At 43.9% G+C, this 17,582-nt stretch overlaps 1 protein-coding gene across 6 annotated transcripts in view; it reads left to right on the top strand.

Moving 5' to 3' along the window:
* The first annotated feature begins 441 nt into the window (after window positions 1-441).
* TAMM41 (TAM41 mitochondrial translocator assembly and maintenance homolog) overlaps window positions 442-17,582 on the top strand; it is a 61,068-nt gene continuing 43,927 nt past the window's right edge. For 3 of the 6 annotated variants that reach the window (XM_084989508.1, XM_084989509.1, XM_084989507.1), the window contains exons 1-5: window positions 442-839; window positions 3,597-3,779; window positions 4,835-6,468; window positions 6,564-6,656; window positions 14,984-15,134. In XM_084989508.1, the coding sequence (XP_084845634.1) occupies window positions 14,999-15,134 (136 nt within the window). In that variant the 5' untranslated portion in view covers window positions 442-839; window positions 3,597-3,779; window positions 4,835-6,468; window positions 6,564-6,656; window positions 14,984-14,998. The remainder of the gene's footprint in view (window positions 840-3,596; window positions 3,780-4,834; window positions 6,469-6,563; window positions 6,657-14,983; window positions 15,135-17,582) is intronic. The other 3 variants (XM_003132370.5, XM_003132371.5, XM_084989506.1) reach the window with 1 other exon arrangement.

The following is a 17,582-nucleotide window of genomic DNA, read 5'->3' as shown; positions in this document are numbered from 1 at the left end:
ACAGTGATAATATCTGGATGGTGGGATTGGGCATGATTTTAATCTTATTTGTGTTTTCCTAAGCTTTGAAAATGTTGCAGTTTTGGAGCTGGATGAACCATGGTTGCACAACACTGTAAATGTACTAAATGCCACTGAATTGTAAAGCATATGTTTTTATGTTATGTGCATTTCACCCCATCAAAAAGACCTTTTTAAACGCTACACCATGATCTTATACCCATTTTTTAAATGTGGTTTGAGGCAAGAACAAAAAAGTACTTTTAAGGCTCAAAAACAGTTCAATCAGCTATCACTCTTCCCTACCCAAGACAAATCCCAGGCGGCCAGCCTGCAGCCCGCTCCTCCCGCCACCAGGGGTCTCTGCGAAGGCTTCGCGTCGCCATCCACTGGCAGGTGTCCGCTCTTGCGCCATCCCAAGATGGAGCACGTGTGCGTGGGGGAGGCGTGGCCCACGTGGCCGCTGGACCGGCTGGGCCAGCGCCCACCTGGTTCTCTAGTAGGTGCTTTCCAGCCTGCTCCGGGACTGGAGTACCCCCGCGAGTCCCTGCCGGCCACGCCACTTCCTGCCCCCGGCCTCAGCCTTCTCCTGTTCTGACCAGTCCTCGACTTCCATCTCCCACCCTTAGCGGGTATCAGTTCCTCGCCCTGCTGTCCTTCGCTCCCCTCCCCGCCAAGGGTCCCTGTCGCTGAGCCCCGGCCCCATGGCGCTGCAGGCGTTGCAAAGCTCCGGGGTGACCTTCCGCAAGATCCTGTCTCACTTCCCCGAAGAGCTGAGCCTGGCTTTCGCCTACGGTTCTGGAGTGTACCGCCAGGCGGGGCCCAGCTCAGACCAGAAGGTGAGCCCGGGCCAGCCCCACGCCAGAATATTCTCACTACTTTCCTTTGCCTTCAGTCCCTCTAAGAGCTCTCCTGTCTGCTCTGCGCATTCCACGCACCAACTAGCGAAATACAAATCGTACGAAAGTGCTTCTGGTAGAAAGACAGCGTGAGCCGAGTTTTGAAGGTTCCGTAGGAGTCCACTTCGGTCTAGAGCAGGAGCTGCAGTTAGCGGAGGGAAAAGCTGGTGCCGGGGCAGGATGGAAGAAAGGAAAATAAGTATTTGCCAGTGTTCTCACGCTTGCGTGAACATTAGAGTTTTCTGGGAAGCTTTAAAAAAATGCTGATGTTCTGGGTACCATTTACGGAGATTTCAGATTTAATTGGTCTGGGTCAAGCCCTGGGCTTCAGGAATTTTTTAAAACTTCCCAGGTGATTCTAATACGCAGCCAAGCTTGAGAGTCACGTCTCTGTCTGTAAAGAGAAAATACTAAATACTTCTCTGGACTTTAGGAAGCTGATGGGCTGAATGGAGGGCCAGGGCAGGTGCAGTGACTAACTACAGCAAGAGTTAGTGGCCAGTTTGTTCGCCCAGCCTCAGGACTTTTAGCGAGAGTGTTTAGGATTAGACATTGTTATTCTTCAAAGCTGACTGAGCACAACAGCAGTTGAGGGTACAGTGTTTCTTAAGATTGTAGATTTCTTTTTCTGTAAATGGAAAAAAAAGAAAAAAAGTTCACTGAGAAGATTCAAGGCCAAGTAGCATAGAGGCAGGCAAATATTTTCCACTTAAGTGAGGCTGTTATTTGCCTGCTGAGGTTTTCAGAGGCTTTTGAGCTTTTACTGAATTAACATAAAAGGAACACGAGTCCCGGTAGAGATGTTCTCTGTGTGTGCAACTCGTGTTCTGGACTGGGTTTTTGCTAGGTGTAGTTCACGCCCAGCCTAACAGTTTTGTCATCTTGAATAAACAAAGGAAATGGTAGTGTGCAGTTTGTAGGAGGGTCTTCTGGATTTGGACACTTGGCTGTAGTCTTTGTTAACCTTTGCGGGTTCACTTCCTACCTATGCCGTTGCTTGGATTTCCAGTTTCCTACCTATAACGGTATTTAAGTAAGACTTTTCTTTAGCTTGAGGGCATATGAGAAACTATAGGTTATAGTAGGCTAGTTATTTTTTCTAACATACATTCACATAATTGTAAAGTGTTTGAGAACATGTCCATCCCAAGTTTCAAGTATCACCACTGGTTTGTGAATCAGATCGGGGGAAACTCAGAGCAGGCCTCCTGATTCCAGAGCCACCTCTTCATCTGCCGGTGAAGACTTTCCTTTGAGCAGACCTGCAATTCCTGCCCAGAAAAGGGCCTTCCTTTTCCCTTGCCTGAGTTACCTACAGGTTAACAAGTGTGGATTCCAGCACCCAAGCCTCTCCCAGATCAGTACCTCCCCTCAGTGCTGTAGTCAGTAACCTTTAGTCTCCTGGGATATGATCACCCATCCTTTAGTCTCTCCTCCTCCCTTTCTTCTGCAGGAACGTTTCTTAGCATGGCAAGTGGCCTCCTTCCCCAGTCCCATCTCCCACCATGCCCGCCCATGTCCCAACCCACCCTTACTGCTGCCTCACCCAGAACAACCAGCTCCCATCTACATGGGAGTGTTTTCCTCTACAGGGCTCCATTCCTGCCTCATGCCTCCCCTAATACTTCCACCAAGTCAGTTTTACTCTTGCTCATTATTGAAGACTCAGACTCAAAAAGTCTCAAGACTCAAGATTTGAGATTTAAGACCCGAGATTCAGTCTCAAAGAATATAATCTCATAGGAAATTTTCTCCTTCCTTTCTGACCCCGTTCTGGGTGCAGCTAGGGCATTTTGCATTCCACTATCAAGACCCTTTGCTGATAGTCTGTCTCTTCTTCCCAGTCAACTTTAAGCTCTTTACCTCTCTCCCAGGACCCATCACAGCTCACTGTAGGTGCTCAGTGAGTGGTTGGCGATGGGTGAGAGTTAAAATAACTTACTTCCTTTTACATAATACTTTATAGAGTTTGTCCATATGGTGTTATTTGATCTGGAAGAAAAGTAGAGCACATATAACTATATTTGGATGAAAGGCAGTGTAGTATAGTGGTCCAGCACAGAAATTGGAACCAGGCTATGTCTGCCACTCATTAGCCGTGTATCCTCAGGCAAGGAATTGAATCTGTACCATGGTTTCCTTTCCTATAAAAGTGGGATAATAATAGTACCTACCTTGTAGGATTGTTTTGAAGATAGAAAGAACTACTATATATAAAATGTGTAGTATTTAGAAGAAACTGACACAGCTTCACTTGGTGAGCCTTGCTGTTATGTTTGTGGATGAAAACAGCTCATATTGGTTCCAGAGACTTGCTTATATTTCTGATGACAACCCCAGGTCTGATGTTAATCACAGAGGCATAGACTCCTAGAGCTTTCCACTCTATCCAGGTGCTACATTTCTAGGAATTGAAACTAAAACCAGGGGTTCCCATTGTGGCTCAGCAAGTTAAGAACCTGGCATTGTCTTTTTCAGGATATGGGTTTGATCCCTGGCCTCACTCAGTAGGTTAAGGATCCGGCACTGCTGCAAGCTGCAGCATAGTTTGCAGATGTGGCTCAGACCTGGTGTTTCTATGGCTGGGGCATTGGCCGGCAGCTGCAGCTCCAATTTGACCCCGGCCTGGAAACCCATATGCCACAGGTGTGGCTGTGAAAAAAAAACTAAAGTCATTCTTTTTTCCTCACCACCCAGAAGGCCATGCTGGACTTTGTGTTCACAGTCGATGACCCTGTAGAATGGCATTCCAAGAACCTGAAGAAAAACTGGAACCATTACTCTTTCCTAAAAATTTTTGGGCCCAGGATTATCAGCACTGTCCAGAATAACTACGGCGCCGGAGTTTACTATAATCCGTTGATCATGTGTGATGGTAGGGTAAGTGACTTGGGCCTTTGTCTTAACTGGGTGGTTATTAACCTTTGTTACTAGAATACCAGCTAAGTATGTATGTTCTTACCACAGGGGATGTTCACACTCCTGCTGGATGAAGGTGGTGGGCGTGACAGTCTTTATTTTTTTGCCTTTGGCCAAATTTTTTTTTGGTTCTCAAATTTTAGGGCGCATGAGGATCACTTAAGAGTGCCTATTGGACATATGGATTGCTGGGCCCACCCTCATAGTTTCTGACTCAGTAGGTCTAGGTTAGGATCTGAGGATTTGCATTTTTTTTAAATTGAGAGGTAATGGTCATGTAACATTGAGTTAGTTTTAGGTGTACAATATAATAATTTGATATTTGTATATATTGTGAGCTGATGATCACAATATATCCAGCCCCACTGCAGTTACATGTTTCCCCCCCTCCTCTGGTGATAAGAACATTTAATTTGTTCTCTTAGCAACAAGGATTTGCACTTCTAACAAGCTTTCAAGCGATATACTGATGCTGCTGGTCTGGGCAACACACTGAGAACTGTTGGTTTGGTCAGTGGGAGACATAGGCAGGCCTGTTGTGGGTCAGGGTAGAAATTAAGTTCCTCCATCCAGTGGGGCAGACACTGCCAGAAAGAAGTTGAGAATTAAGAGCATCTGACAGGTTGGTGGGAGCATGTGGTACCTAGTGATAGGAATCTCTTGGTGCCAGCAGGTGGGTGGATTTGATGGTGGGTGTTGGAGAGCAGGTGAGAACCCCAGATCCCATCCAAGCAACCCCGCCTAGCTGTCTTTCCGGTGAAGGGACCAGGGTCTCAGAGAGTGGCTGGGAACTGGGCAGGATCCCAGTTTCAGAGGACCAGTGGGGAACTAAGTCAGATGCCTCTAGAGGATAGCTGGCTGAGGATGGCTGCTGTGCCAGCTCAGCTCCATGTGGCCCAGGGCTTAGAGCAGTCATACTCTGATGTGCAGACTGGTCCTCTGAGCATCTTGTTGAAATGCAGCTTCTGATGCAGTTGGTCTGGAATGGAGTCTGATGTTCTGCATTTTCTTACAAGCTCCCTGGTGATGCTGGTGCTACTGGTTCATGGACCATACTTTGAAGGGCAGGATGTTGGAGTCTGACTTGAGAAGGATTTTGAAGACCTGTTTGAACGTGGCAGGAGTGGCTGTGACTGATGAGTGATGTCTGCATAGCCTTTGGGCCATGCATTTACTTTTTCTGGTTGAGGTCCAGTCCTGCTCTGCCTGCATTTTGCAGATGAAGGAACCGAGGTTCAGAGAGAAGAAATGACTTCCCTGAGGCCATGCAGCTAGATTGTGACAGGACCCCGTGAGGGTTCCATTACCTCCTAGCTGTTACATGCCTACTGAAAGAGGACTCTCTGCAGAGTTCCCTGGTGGCTCAGTGGGTTAAGGATCTGGTGTTGTCACTGCTGTGGCACAGGTTTGATCCCTGCATGCTATGTACAGGACTCAAAAAAAGAACATTGAAATCTAGAAAAATTGGATGTTTTTTGTTGTTTTTAAAAAGGGCTCTCATAGAGTTCCCTTCGTGGCTCAGCGGTTAATGAACCCAACTAGTATCCACTAAGATGCAGGTTCAATCCCTGGCCTCGATTAGTGGGTTAAGGATCCGGCATTGCCGTGAGCTGTGGTGTAGGTCGCAGACACAGCTTGGATCCCATGTTGCTGTGGCTGTGCCATAGGCCAGCAGCTACAGCTCCAATTCGACCCATAGCCTGGGAACCTCCATATGCCATGGGTGCAGCCCTAAAAAGTTAAAATAAATAAAAAAATATAAAGGGCTCTCTGCAATCCTATGGCCAGAGTGGAGGGAAGAAGATTATTTGGCCTAGGCTTCCGCGTCTGCTTTAGTCATGCCAAACACGTAGCTTTGTTCTTTCTCCATAATTAATATTATGCTGAGCCTATCTCTAATTAGTAGTTTCAAATGGATTATAAGCTGCAGTAACTGAATGTTTGGACATAATTATATGCCAAAGGGACTATACTTTTTAATTGAAATTCTTTAGCTACTTTTTAGAAAGAAAGCTGTTTGGACACTGAAGTTCAGTGAAGTGAGTCTGAAGATACTTGTTAAAGCAAATGGAATTTTATACCCTGGAACAACTACATCCAGGGTTTGTGCAAATTATTACGGAAATGAGCTTGACCATAATTCCGTGTGTTCAGCACTGATAAAGAGGTTTTATTTTTGGATGTTGCTTTGTAATTATAAAAATGTTTGAAATAATCAACAGTGAAAGAGAAGTTCAGCATGTAAAGGATGTCAGTGAAAAACGTTAAAGAAAATTTCTTCTGCTTTGTCATGAAAACAACACTGGACTGAAATGCAGGGACCTAGTTTCCTCTGCTCCTTGTGGTGCCACCTGGGCCGTGTCATTTATTCTCACTGAGCGTAAGGTTTCTTATTTCTCAAATGAGAAGCATGAACTGTATCATGTGTGGTGAAGGACCAGTTTTGAATTTCCAGTCTGCCGAGGACCAGCACCACATAGCCTCCACGAGCTTTAACCTCCCAAGAGACTGACCTACAGTAGTGGCCACGTCATCGGAATTCCTAAGGAAACAGTCTCGGAATCTCATCCTTTGCACAAGATTTGGTGGAGGTGTATGTTTTTACAAAGTAGGCAGTAGAAGTGGCTTTGGAAGTCAGGCTTCTCTTCAGGTTAGAAGTTTAATCTGTTTCCTTATATTTTGTGTTTGCATAAGCATCAGTATGGTATTTTGCTCTTTTTCATGCCCATTTCTTTTCTTTTCCAGCTTATCAAGTATGGGGTTATTAGCACTAGTACTTTGATTGAAGACCTCCTCAACTGGAATAACTTATACATTGCTGGAAGACTCCAGAAACCGGTGCGTGAATGTTTTCTTGGGGATGTCTCTCCTCTCTGAACCCAACCTTACTGTGATCTCTGGTGATGCCAGGAGAGGAACTCCAGGAACTAGAAATGTACTCCCTCTGATCCTTGTACTCCCTGCAGAATTTATTGCCAAACAAAACCCAGGTATTACCCCCACTACCCCTTCCTTCTCTCTCCAGATTGTCCTATTGTCTGAATGAGTCGTGTTCGAAGTCGGTCCTTTTGGCAGGGAGGATGGCAGAGGAGGTGCCCAGTGCCTCTGTCAGCACACCTCAGATCACCTTCTCTTCTAGAACACAGGTGCCACAGGGCACTCTTTGTGCGAGGATTTGTCCCCACAGTGCCTAGCACAATGCCTGGCACGTTGTAAGCATTCAGGAAATGTTTGTTGAACAAATGAATGAACCAGGTCATTATGAGGTGGGTGGTTCTGATCCCCTCCGTTCTCCTCAGGCCACTGGTGAGGTCCTGTCCCAGTCCCCTTCCCCCCATTTGGGACATTGCTGGAGAGGCTGTAGGGGCAGGCTGCTCCCTGAGCCTTAATAGAAATGAAAACAAACAGAAAAAAAAAAGTGGAGAGGCCTTGACATTTGGACACATTTGCAAACATGAGGTTTCTTCTCTTGCAGAGGTATAGTTTATTTCCTCAGAAGGGGTACTTTCATAGTTTGAGAGCTGTACGAGAGAGTCACCATCACTTATCTCCCAGCAAGGAAGAATTTTCTCTGTGCGTCAGGTGGTCTTAGGCCCAAAAGAGGATACATGGATTGTTCTGAAGTGTCTCCCATAAGAGTCACTATGCTGATCCTTTTTTTGTCAGTTATGGCAAGAAATTAGAGAGAGTTGTACCATCTTTTTGACACTTGGTTGTGTCATAAAGTCGCTCATGATAAATGTGGGAGGTCAGGATACTCTAGCTTTGCATCTGGGCTTAAAATTTAACAGTGTAGCTCATTCAGAGGTCCAGAAACATGCGATCAGGGTGATAGATACATGGGTGTATCTGTTTATAAAAATTTGTCAAGCTCTGCTGATTAGATTTACTTGCTTTATTGTATGTAATTTTTATTTCAGTAAAAACTTTAAATCTGGAAATAATAGGCTTACTTTATTTGATATGATTTAATTTCATGTATATGTATGAATTTCTCATTTTTAGGTTGGATAACTAGTAAACCTAATATTTGAGCAAATAAATGTGATTGGAGATTTCTAAATACTCCTTTTCTTTCCAAATTTCTTCTTTAAAAAAAAAAAAAAGTTAAATCTTTTTAGGGCTGCATCTGTGGCATGTGAAAATTGGAGCCACAGCTGCCGGCCTACACCACAGCCACAGCAACACCAGATCTGAATCGCGTCTGTGACCTACACCACAGCTCATGGCAATGCCAGATCCTTAAACCACTGATTGAGGCCAAGGATGGAACCTACATCCTCACAGATATTAGTTGGGATCCTTACCGTTGAGCCACTATGGGAACTCCAACACAGGTGTTTTAAAATCAGACAGATCCGAGGTGGGTCCCAGCTCTGATACTCCCCAGCTGTGTGACCTTGCGCCAGTGACTTAGCCTCCCTGGGCCTTGGGACATCCTCTTCTGTGTATGAGGCTGATGACATGGACCTCAAAAGGCTTTGAGTAACACCTAGGTCTAAAATGCACAGCACCTAGTAGACACTCAGGAAAAAATCTTTCCCTTCTCTCCATCCTTGCTTATCTAGAGTTATTTTGAGATAGTGAATGTGGAAATGTATTATTCTCTGTACTATGCTCTGTGCTTGGAGTATTTCAAGTTTTTTTCCAAAATAGGTTTTAGGAGACAAATGCCATGAAATCTCAGAATGTAAGCACTGGAAATGATCTCAGATTTCACCTAAATGTCATATAACCTGATAAAATAAAAATATCAATTCAGTGCAAGTAGTGGCAGCTACACTTGTATCATATAAAACCGCATTCCACAGCTTACTTGGAGAAAAAAATATTGCTCATAGCAATGACTTTCCCTTAGGCTCATTAAGAAGCTTCTAGCACAAGAAAATTAAGCTAGCTTAAAAATCATTTGAGGTGTCGAACATAACACATGATTTAAAAAAAATCAAAAATCGAACTTCCCATTGTGGCACAGTGGAAATGAATTCAGCTAGGAAGCATGAGGTTGTAGGTCGATCTCTGGCCTTGCTCAGTGGGTTAAGGATCCGGCATTGCTGTGAGCTGTGCTGTAGGTTGCAGACGCAGTTCAGATCTGGCGTTGCTGTGGCTGTGGTGTAGGCTGGCAACTGTAGCTCTGATTAGACCCCTAGCCGGGGACTCTCCCTATGCCGCAGGCAGGGCCCCCCCCCCCCAAAAAAAGGCAAAAAAAATTAAAAAATAAAAAATCCGAGTTCTTATCATGGTTCAGCAGTAGCAAACCCAACTAGTATCTGTGAGGACGTGGGTTCGATCCCTGGCTTCACTCAGTGGGTTAAGGATCGGCATTGCCATGAGGTGAGGTGTTGGTCACAGACACATTGCTGTGACTGAGGTGTATGCCAGTAGCTGCAGCTCCAATTCGACCCCTATCCTGGGAACTTTCATATGCTGCAGGTTCAGCCCTAAAGAGCAAAAAAAAAAAAAAAAAAAATCATAAATGAGTGAATTAACTCTTCCACCCACTTTTGCCTTTCCTGTGGAAGTCACTGTTAACTGGAACATTCTTTGGGTAACTCTCTGTAAACAAACTAGTTTTACCTCTAGGTGGCAGCAAATATTAGTCAAACTTGAACAGATCTGATGAAAAGAAAGGCTTGGGTAGCTAGCATTTTGAACCCAAAAAATGGGTGTATGTCTTAAGAAAGAATTATGAGAATATGTGTGGATTCTCTGTTTTTATGTGGTTTAAAAGAGGGCGTGGGAGTTCCCGTCGTGATGCAGTGGTTAACGAATCTGACTAGGAACCATGAGGTTGCGGGTTCAGTCCCTGCCCTTGCTCAGTGGGTTGACGATCCGACGTTGCCGTGAGCTGTGGTGTAGGTTGCAGACGCAGCTCGGATCCTGCATTGCTGTGGCTCTTGCGTGGGCCTGTGGCTGCAGCTCTGATTAGACCCCTAGCCTGGGAACCTCCATATGCTGCAGGAGCGGCCCAAGAAATGGCAAACAGACAAAAAAAAAAAAAAAAAAAAAAAAGAGGGCATGGCATTAAATTAAAAGTCTAAAGCTCTAAAATTATCTTACGTATTCCAAATAGAATAAAGTTGGTCAATCACTAACAATTTAAGTTTTTAAAAGGAATATGCAAAGGTTTTATGGACTGTACTTTCCATTCAGTTTTGCTATGACTCTAACTGCTCTAAAAAAATAAAGTTTATTAATAATTTTTTTAAAGTAACATAAAGGAGTACTTTGCTTGAAAAGATGGACATTTCTGGGGAAAAGTTGAGGGCAAATTAAATGTCTATCATACTGTACCATTAACTTACCTCATAATTGAGGAGAAAACCAATTTTTACTTCTAGTGCAACTTTAAGTTTCTGAGTCATTTACCAAGCCATTTTCAAAGTCAAAAAACATGAAAAGTATTTAATAGAACCTTTTTATGGCCGGTCTTTTAAATCAGAAAAACTCTAAAGTACTACCTATTTTTTGAACTCCAAAGTATTATTAATAGTCATTTTTCCAATTTATTTAACGTAGATTGGATTTTTGTATTTCATGTTGTTTTTAATGTATAGATAATTCAGCTCGAATTTTTATTTGTTTATTTTTTCAGCTTGAATTTTTAAAGCATTCACACTGATGCAGTGGTGTTTTGCCACCTTGTTAAGATTTTAATTTATTTTAATGTATTCATTCCAATATATTTTCTCTGTTACTTGCTCGTAATACAGCTTTTTTGTAACAGCTTTATTGAGACATAATCACATACCATGCAACTCAGCCATTTAAAGTGTACAATGCAGTGGGTTTTTAGTATATTCATGGTTTTCAAGCATCACCATATTGTAACTTCATTGATTTACTTTTTTGTAGATAGAAAAATCTCAGTAGTACAAAAGGTCCCTGAAAGGGATTTAGAAAGCCTGCTTACTGGTCTTGGCTCTGCCTGTCTGTGAGCAAATCTCTGGGCCTCTAGCCTTTGAATTAAAAAGATGGAGCTATTCATTTACTTATTCAAAAGACAACTAAGTTTTTTCTCTGTGTATGCCAAAAGCATCTTTTTAAAAAACCACCACATTGCTAGTCTCAAGAGCCCATAGTCCAACAGGTAGATAATAAAGTGGTTTTTTTGCTTTTTTTTTTAATCCAACTTGAACGTTCACAGTTTCTTTTTGGTCAAGCAAGTCCATTTAGAAAAACTAGCCTTTCTGTTCACTTGGAATGGAAAACTACCCCAGGCAGTGTCATTTGGTTAATGGCTGAGTATTCGAACACGGGGTAGGACTGTGTTCTTTTTGACTATAGCTTCACTCTTTGCAATTCAAGTTCTGTCTCCATGTGACTATTATAGAGGAGACCACATGTGACTTTCTCCTTTTTTCTATCTTGAAAGGTACTCACAAATCTCTCAAGTTGGCCTTTTGAAAGTCCCTTCAAGTGTCACCCCTTCCTCTCTCCAGCAGAGATTGTCCCCTGGCAGCAATGCTAATGGTATCTCAGTGGTTCAGGTCGGGGCATTCCCAGTAAGATACAAATAGCTATTCACAAATCTGAGGGCTTCCTTTTTTTCCCAGGCCTCTCTGGCAGCGTCCCAGGAGTTCACTGGCTTTTCACTCTGAACAGCAAGTAACAGTGCTGCTGAGACAAGTTTCCAGTTCCCCTTACACTGGAGAACGAGGGCAGCACCTCAGTAGACTCTTCCAACTAACATGTTTCCTTTGAGTGAGGATGCTTCTCTCTTCACCCTCTTAAGTAGCAAACAGGCTGCTGTTTTTTCTCCCCCCTACAACCTAAGTAGAAATTTTCTTGGAGAAAAGGGGGTATCTCATTGAGTAGGAAATCCTCTCAAACTTTCACTCTTTCCTTTGCATCCTTGATTTGTTAGCCTCTCAAAATAGCTTCTAGTTTCATTGAGTGTCCATAAAAGCCACAGGGACGGGGGAGGGAATTCTTGAGCAGCACCTGGTGAATGAGAATGCAGACTAGGAATTTGAAAGTCAGGAGGCACATGGGGTCCTGGGTCCTGGGTCCTGGGCCTGTGAGCCACTATTTCTCATGGGGAGATCTTTGAACCCTCTGGTTCTCAGTTTCTGCATTAGTAAGATGAAGAGGTTGCCCTTCTAGTTCCCTTTGTATGAAGTATAAGGTTTGGGGAAAGTTACTCAAGGAATAGACATAGTAGTTACCATAGGACCGTAACATTTAATCATCTTTCAAGGAGTTCCTATTGTGTGGTTCAGTGGTAATAAAGTAGCTAGTATCCAGTTCAGTCTCTGGCCTTGCTCGGTAGCTTAAGGATCCCGGGTTGCTGTGAGCTGTGGTATAGGTCCCAGATGCGGCTCAGATCTGGTGTTACTGAGGCTGTGGCATAGGCCAGCAGCTGCAGCTCTGACTTGATCCCTAGACTGGGAACTTCCATTTGCCACACCTGCAGCCCTAAAAAAAGCCAAAAAAAAAAAAAAATCATCTTTCAAGATAAAAAAATTAACCAGCTAGATAAGCAGTGAGGTCCAGCACAGGGAACTATATCCAGTCTCTTGGGACAGACCATGGTGGAAGATAATAGTAGGAAAGGAATGTATATATATGTATGACTGGGTCACCTGCTATACATCAGAAATTGGTACTACATTGTGAATCAACTCTACTTCAATTTTTTAAAAAAGTTAACTAGAACAGAATACATGAGAATAACTCAAAATATTTAGAGCCAGCTTTGTCAGGTACAAGGGTGTTCCCCTGGTTTTTGCCATTGACTCATTGTGCAACCTTGGGCACATCATGCTCCTGGGCTTCTTGCTTGCTTTGACTTTCTGCAGACGGTTGCAATAATACTGAACTCATGTGAGTGCTGAAAGTCTTAATTCAGTGCTATTAAGTCCTTGTAATTATAAGGGAGGAGGCAGTAGTATGGAGTTAAGTGGCTTCCCTACCATGTGAGAGGTTTGTGTGTTATAAATATTCCATTAAAAAAAAGTAAGGACGAAAGGTAAAAGAATTTAGGTTTTTAAGCCTCACTTATAAATTAGTTTTGTTTTCTAATATTGCTTTTTACAGTTACTTCGTAAAATAGAGAAGAAACTATAGTTTGGGATATATAGCATTCCCCTTTCCTTGCTATCTAATAAACTTTTGAGTTTGTCATAGTTCTTGTGTCTTTTATGTGCCATCTAAATTTTGTCAGAAATGATCTGTATTTGTTAAATAAAAGGCAATGTAAGCCCTGCTTTCTAGAATAAGAGGAAAATTTGCTGACAGCTCTACATGGTTTAGAGATGGTGGATACATTTCAGATACATCAACATCCTTATAAGGGATTTTTAGACTTTTTCCTTCTTTAGAAAAGCAATCAGAAGCAGCATGATGGTTTACAAAAATTATGTTGGGAGTATAAATTGGCACAGTTGCTACAAAGAGCAGTTTGGCAGTTCTAGTTCTAAGCATGTACTATAGAGCAGTGGTTCTCAAAATGTGGTGCCTGGAACAGCAGAATCAACATTACCTGGGAACCTGTAGAAATGTACATTTTCAGGCCTCACCCAGACCTACTGATTTTGAAATTCTGGGGACAGGCCTGGTAATGCCTGTTTGAATAAGTCCTCCAGGTGATTCCATTGCTTGCCAAAGGTGAGAACCTTGACTTGGAGAGGAGCCTGCATTGTGCATCAAGAAATGCACAATGGGAGTTCCCGTCATGGCGCAGTGGTTGGCGAATCTGACTAGGAACCATGAGGTTGCGGGTTCGATCCCTGCCCTTGCTCAGTGGGTTAAGGATGCGGCGTTGCCGTGAGCTGTGGTGTAGGTCGCAGACGCCGCTCGGATCCAGCGTTGCTGTGGCTCTGGTGTAGGCCGGTGGCTACAGCTCCAATTGGACCCCTAGCCTGGGAATCTCCATATGCCGCAGGAGCGGCCCAAGATATGGCAAAAAGACAAAAAAAAAACAAATGCACAAGGAAGCTCACTTCAACTGCAGGTTCAGATACAATGTCTCATTTATTCTTCCCAGAAACCTTATAAGCTTGATTCAGTCTTAAAACCCCATTGTACTGATAAGGAATTATTCCCATAGTCACAGAGCTAGTAAAGGATGGAGCTGGAACTTTCACATGTTCTCTGAACTACAGTGCAGTCTTTAAAACCAAAAATCTCAGAACACTCTGAAACATTGTATTTTATTTTATTTTGCTTTTTAGGACCATACCCGTGGCATATGGAGGTTCCCAGGCTAGGGATCGAATTGGAGCTATAGCCACTGGCCTCTGCCACAGCCACAGCAACGCCAGATCTGAGCCCCATCTGTGACCTACACCACAGCTCACGGCAACGCCGCATCCTTAACCCACTGAGTGGAGCCAGGGATCAAACCCACAGCCTCATGGTTCCTAGTCTGATTCATTTCCACTGTGCCAGGAGGGGAACTCCTGAAACAGTGTATTTTAATAGGTGTGGGAAAAGTCAAAGCAGTTTTTACTGTAGCTAATTTTTTTTTCCTTAGTCATGTTTGAAATCAGTTCAAAATAGAGTATGAACTGCTCAGGTCATGTATGGATAAGAACAGAGGTGAAGAGTTCCCATTGTGGCTCAGTGGTAATGAACCCAACTAGTATCCATGAGGACGCAGGTTCAGTCCCTGGTCTCGACCAGTGGGTTAAGGATCTGGCGTTGCCATGAGCTGGGGTGTAGCTTGGGAGATGTGACTCGAATCTAGCATTGCTGTGGCTGTGGCATAAGCCAGTTCTGAAGCTCCGATTCGACCCCTCGCCTGGGAACTTCCGTATGCTGCAGATACAGCCCTAAAAAGACAAAAACAAAAACAGGCGAGTTCTTAATAAGGAAGTAAAATGCCCTTGTCCATCATAAAATTGAGTGAAGAGCAATGTGATTAAACATTTTTTAAATATTAAATTTCCCAAAGGTCATTTATCCCAATTTGTACTGACTTTTTTAAAATTCATGCAGAATTTCCTCATTTAAGAGTATTTGTTTTCTTTCCTGTGTTGTGATTTCTCTGATTTTGGCATAAAACAGGAGACTCCGGAATTGCTTATTAGAATAATAATTGTTTCATGTCACCTGGCCTAATATGCCAAGCTCTTCAGGGCTGAGAGTTTGGGACAGTTCCAGTGCATGTATGAACGCATAGGTTTATGGAATTTTCCTTCTGAATGTTCTGCTTTTTCCAGGTGAAAATCGTAGCAATGAATGAGAATGTGGCTCTTAGGTCAGCCCTTGATAAAAATCTGAAAAGTGCTGTGACTGCTGCTTTCCTCATGCTCCCCGAAAGCTTTTCTGAAGAAGACCTGTTTTTGGAGATTGCTGGTCTCTCCTACTCAGGTTAGTACGGTCCGTGCTCAAATCTTCTGCTCTGGGTTCGGAATCCCACCGCCCCTGGGAAGGTCACCACAGGAACTCCTTGCCCCCGAGGTTTCTTCCTTTCCGCATCTGTACATACATTACCCCAGGATAATCTTTTCGTTTTCTTTTGTGATAATTTTTATTTTGAAACAATTTCAAACTTACAAAGAAGTTTTGGCAGTCATACAGAAAACTGCCACATGCCCTTTCCCCAGAAATGCTTCACCGCACGTGTTATGTCTTCTCTCCATAATCAGAGGTTTTCGGCGAGCATCAGAATTCCCTGGTGGGCTTGTGAAAACAGCCTGCTGAGCCCACCCCCAAATGCTGCTTTAGAAGATCTAGGGCAGAGGGGGCCTAAGAATTTGTGTTTCTAGCAAGTTCCCATTGATGTTGATGCTGCCCCAGGGAACCCGCTTTGAGAACCACTGTTTTCTGTACTGGCAGGTACACTGTATTATTTACTTTTTTTCTGAACTATTAGAGAGTAGGTCATGTGTATCATGTCACATCTACACCAGATGCTTCAGTATGTGTTTCCTAAGAATGAGGATGTTCTCTTATATAACTGCACTATGGTTATCAAATTCAGGAAATTTAACACCAATAACAGCACTTGTCACATTGACAATCCATATTCCAAATGTGGTCACTTGTCCCAATAATATCCTTTATGATACTTTTTCCCTCAAGTACATAATCCAGTCAAGAATCACACATTGTGTTTGGATGCATTGTCTCTTTTATCTTTCAATTTATAGCATTTCCTTGGCCTTTCTTAGTCTTACATGACAGTCAAATTTTTGAAGTCTACAGACCAGTGATTTTGGGCACCCCAAGAAGCAGTGCTTTCTCCCTTCTAAGCAAACTCTGGGGAGGCATTTGAAGATCATGCAAATATCCTGCCTCTTGAAGACTTTCCCTCCCAGGGTGTTTCCATCAATGATTCTTGCTGGAGCTGGCCTTTACCGTGAGGGGTGCAAAGTGGTGTCTCCTGATCCACCTCTTCTCACCTCATGGAGAGTTTTTCTTCCTGCTCCAGACATCTATTGGTCTAATAGCAACTTCCTTTCCCCTGAAACCACCTGTGCTCCTCAGAGGTGTCAGGGCAAGGGGCAGGCCCAGAGGACAGAACCCGGCCCTCACAGGGCCGCCACACTGGCCCAGGGGAGGAGCACCACACTGACCTGCTCAGTGCATTGAGGAGCTGTGTACAACTCTGTTTACCAAGAAGTAGTCTGGAGTTCCTGCCACGGCACAGTGGGTTAAGAATCTGACTGCAGTTTCTCAGGTCACTGCGGAAGTACAGGTTCAGTCCCCAGCCTGGCCGCAGTGATCCAGTGTTGCCGCAGTTGTAGTGTAGGTCACAGCTGTGGTTTGGATTCAACCCCAGGCCTGGGAGCTTCCATATGCCATGGGTGCGGCCATATAAAAAAAGGAGTCTGCTACTTAAAAATGGTTTGAAAACTTACATAAAACTTATATAAGTGTCCTCTTGAATCAAAGAACTCTATGCTCCAGATATTGCAAAGGCAGTTTAGTTGTTTTCTGAGCCCCTGTGCAGCAGATAAGAGTTCGTGGAAATGCAGCACTCAGAGACCCTAACAGTCCTGGTCTTGAGTCTTTTTGCCAAAATGTGTCTGGCTTGAACACAGCTGTCCCTGCATCCCTGTGAGAAGGGAAGTGAAGTAACCTCCGCCTTGGGTTGCTTGCAGGTCTCAGGGCAGCGTCCCTACCTTCCAGCAGGTGTAGAACCAGCTGCACACCAGCAGGGGAGAGGTTGGGGGGGGAGGGCAGAGCTTTTTGGTGACTGTGGGAAAAGACACAGAACCATTCTCTGCTTCACGCTCACATTCTCCTCCATTTCCTCATGTCGTCAGCATCCATGTAGGGTCAGGTGGGTCTTAGGAGTTGTCTGTGAATTGTGAACATCGACTGAAGACATTGATCAAATCACGTAACTGCTCTCATCTATTTACAGACTTTAAGCATTCAGGCTGCTCTCAATCTTGAGCTAGCTTTTGCTCTGCCTCCTAGAAGGACCATGTTTTATACTCCTGGTTTCTCCTGTTTTTCAGTGAACACTTGCTGATTTGAAGCAGTGTAACCCTCTTTCACTTCTGTAGTAGCTGGTAAGGACTGCTGTGTATCCATGTGGTCTCAGACACAGAGATGTAGGTGGGTAGGTGGATGGATCACTTAGACCTTTATTTTGTCACCAAATCCTGTACTATAGCCCTGTTCATTCTATAAATGTGTATTGTGTCTCCTGTGTACCACATACTAGGTGAGGCCCAGATGTGCACTAGTGAGCATGACGCAAGGGACGATCCTGGTGGACATTCTTAGGGAGAGACACACAGTAAAGAGCAGTAGACAGTTCAGGTAGTGGTGAGGTCCATGAAGAGAAAAAAATAAATCAGGAGG

This window comes from Sus scrofa, chromosome 13, assembly GCF_054392235.1.
Source record: "Sus scrofa isolate SSC_HxYL_T2T_F1_AM1 chromosome 13, Sscrofa_HxYL_maternal_Yorkshire_Landrace_v2.0, whole genome shotgun sequence".
Classification (NCBI taxonomy): Eukaryota; Metazoa; Chordata; class Mammalia; order Artiodactyla; family Suidae; genus Sus; species Sus scrofa.
This window is presented reverse-complemented; position numbering and strand designations above follow the sequence as displayed.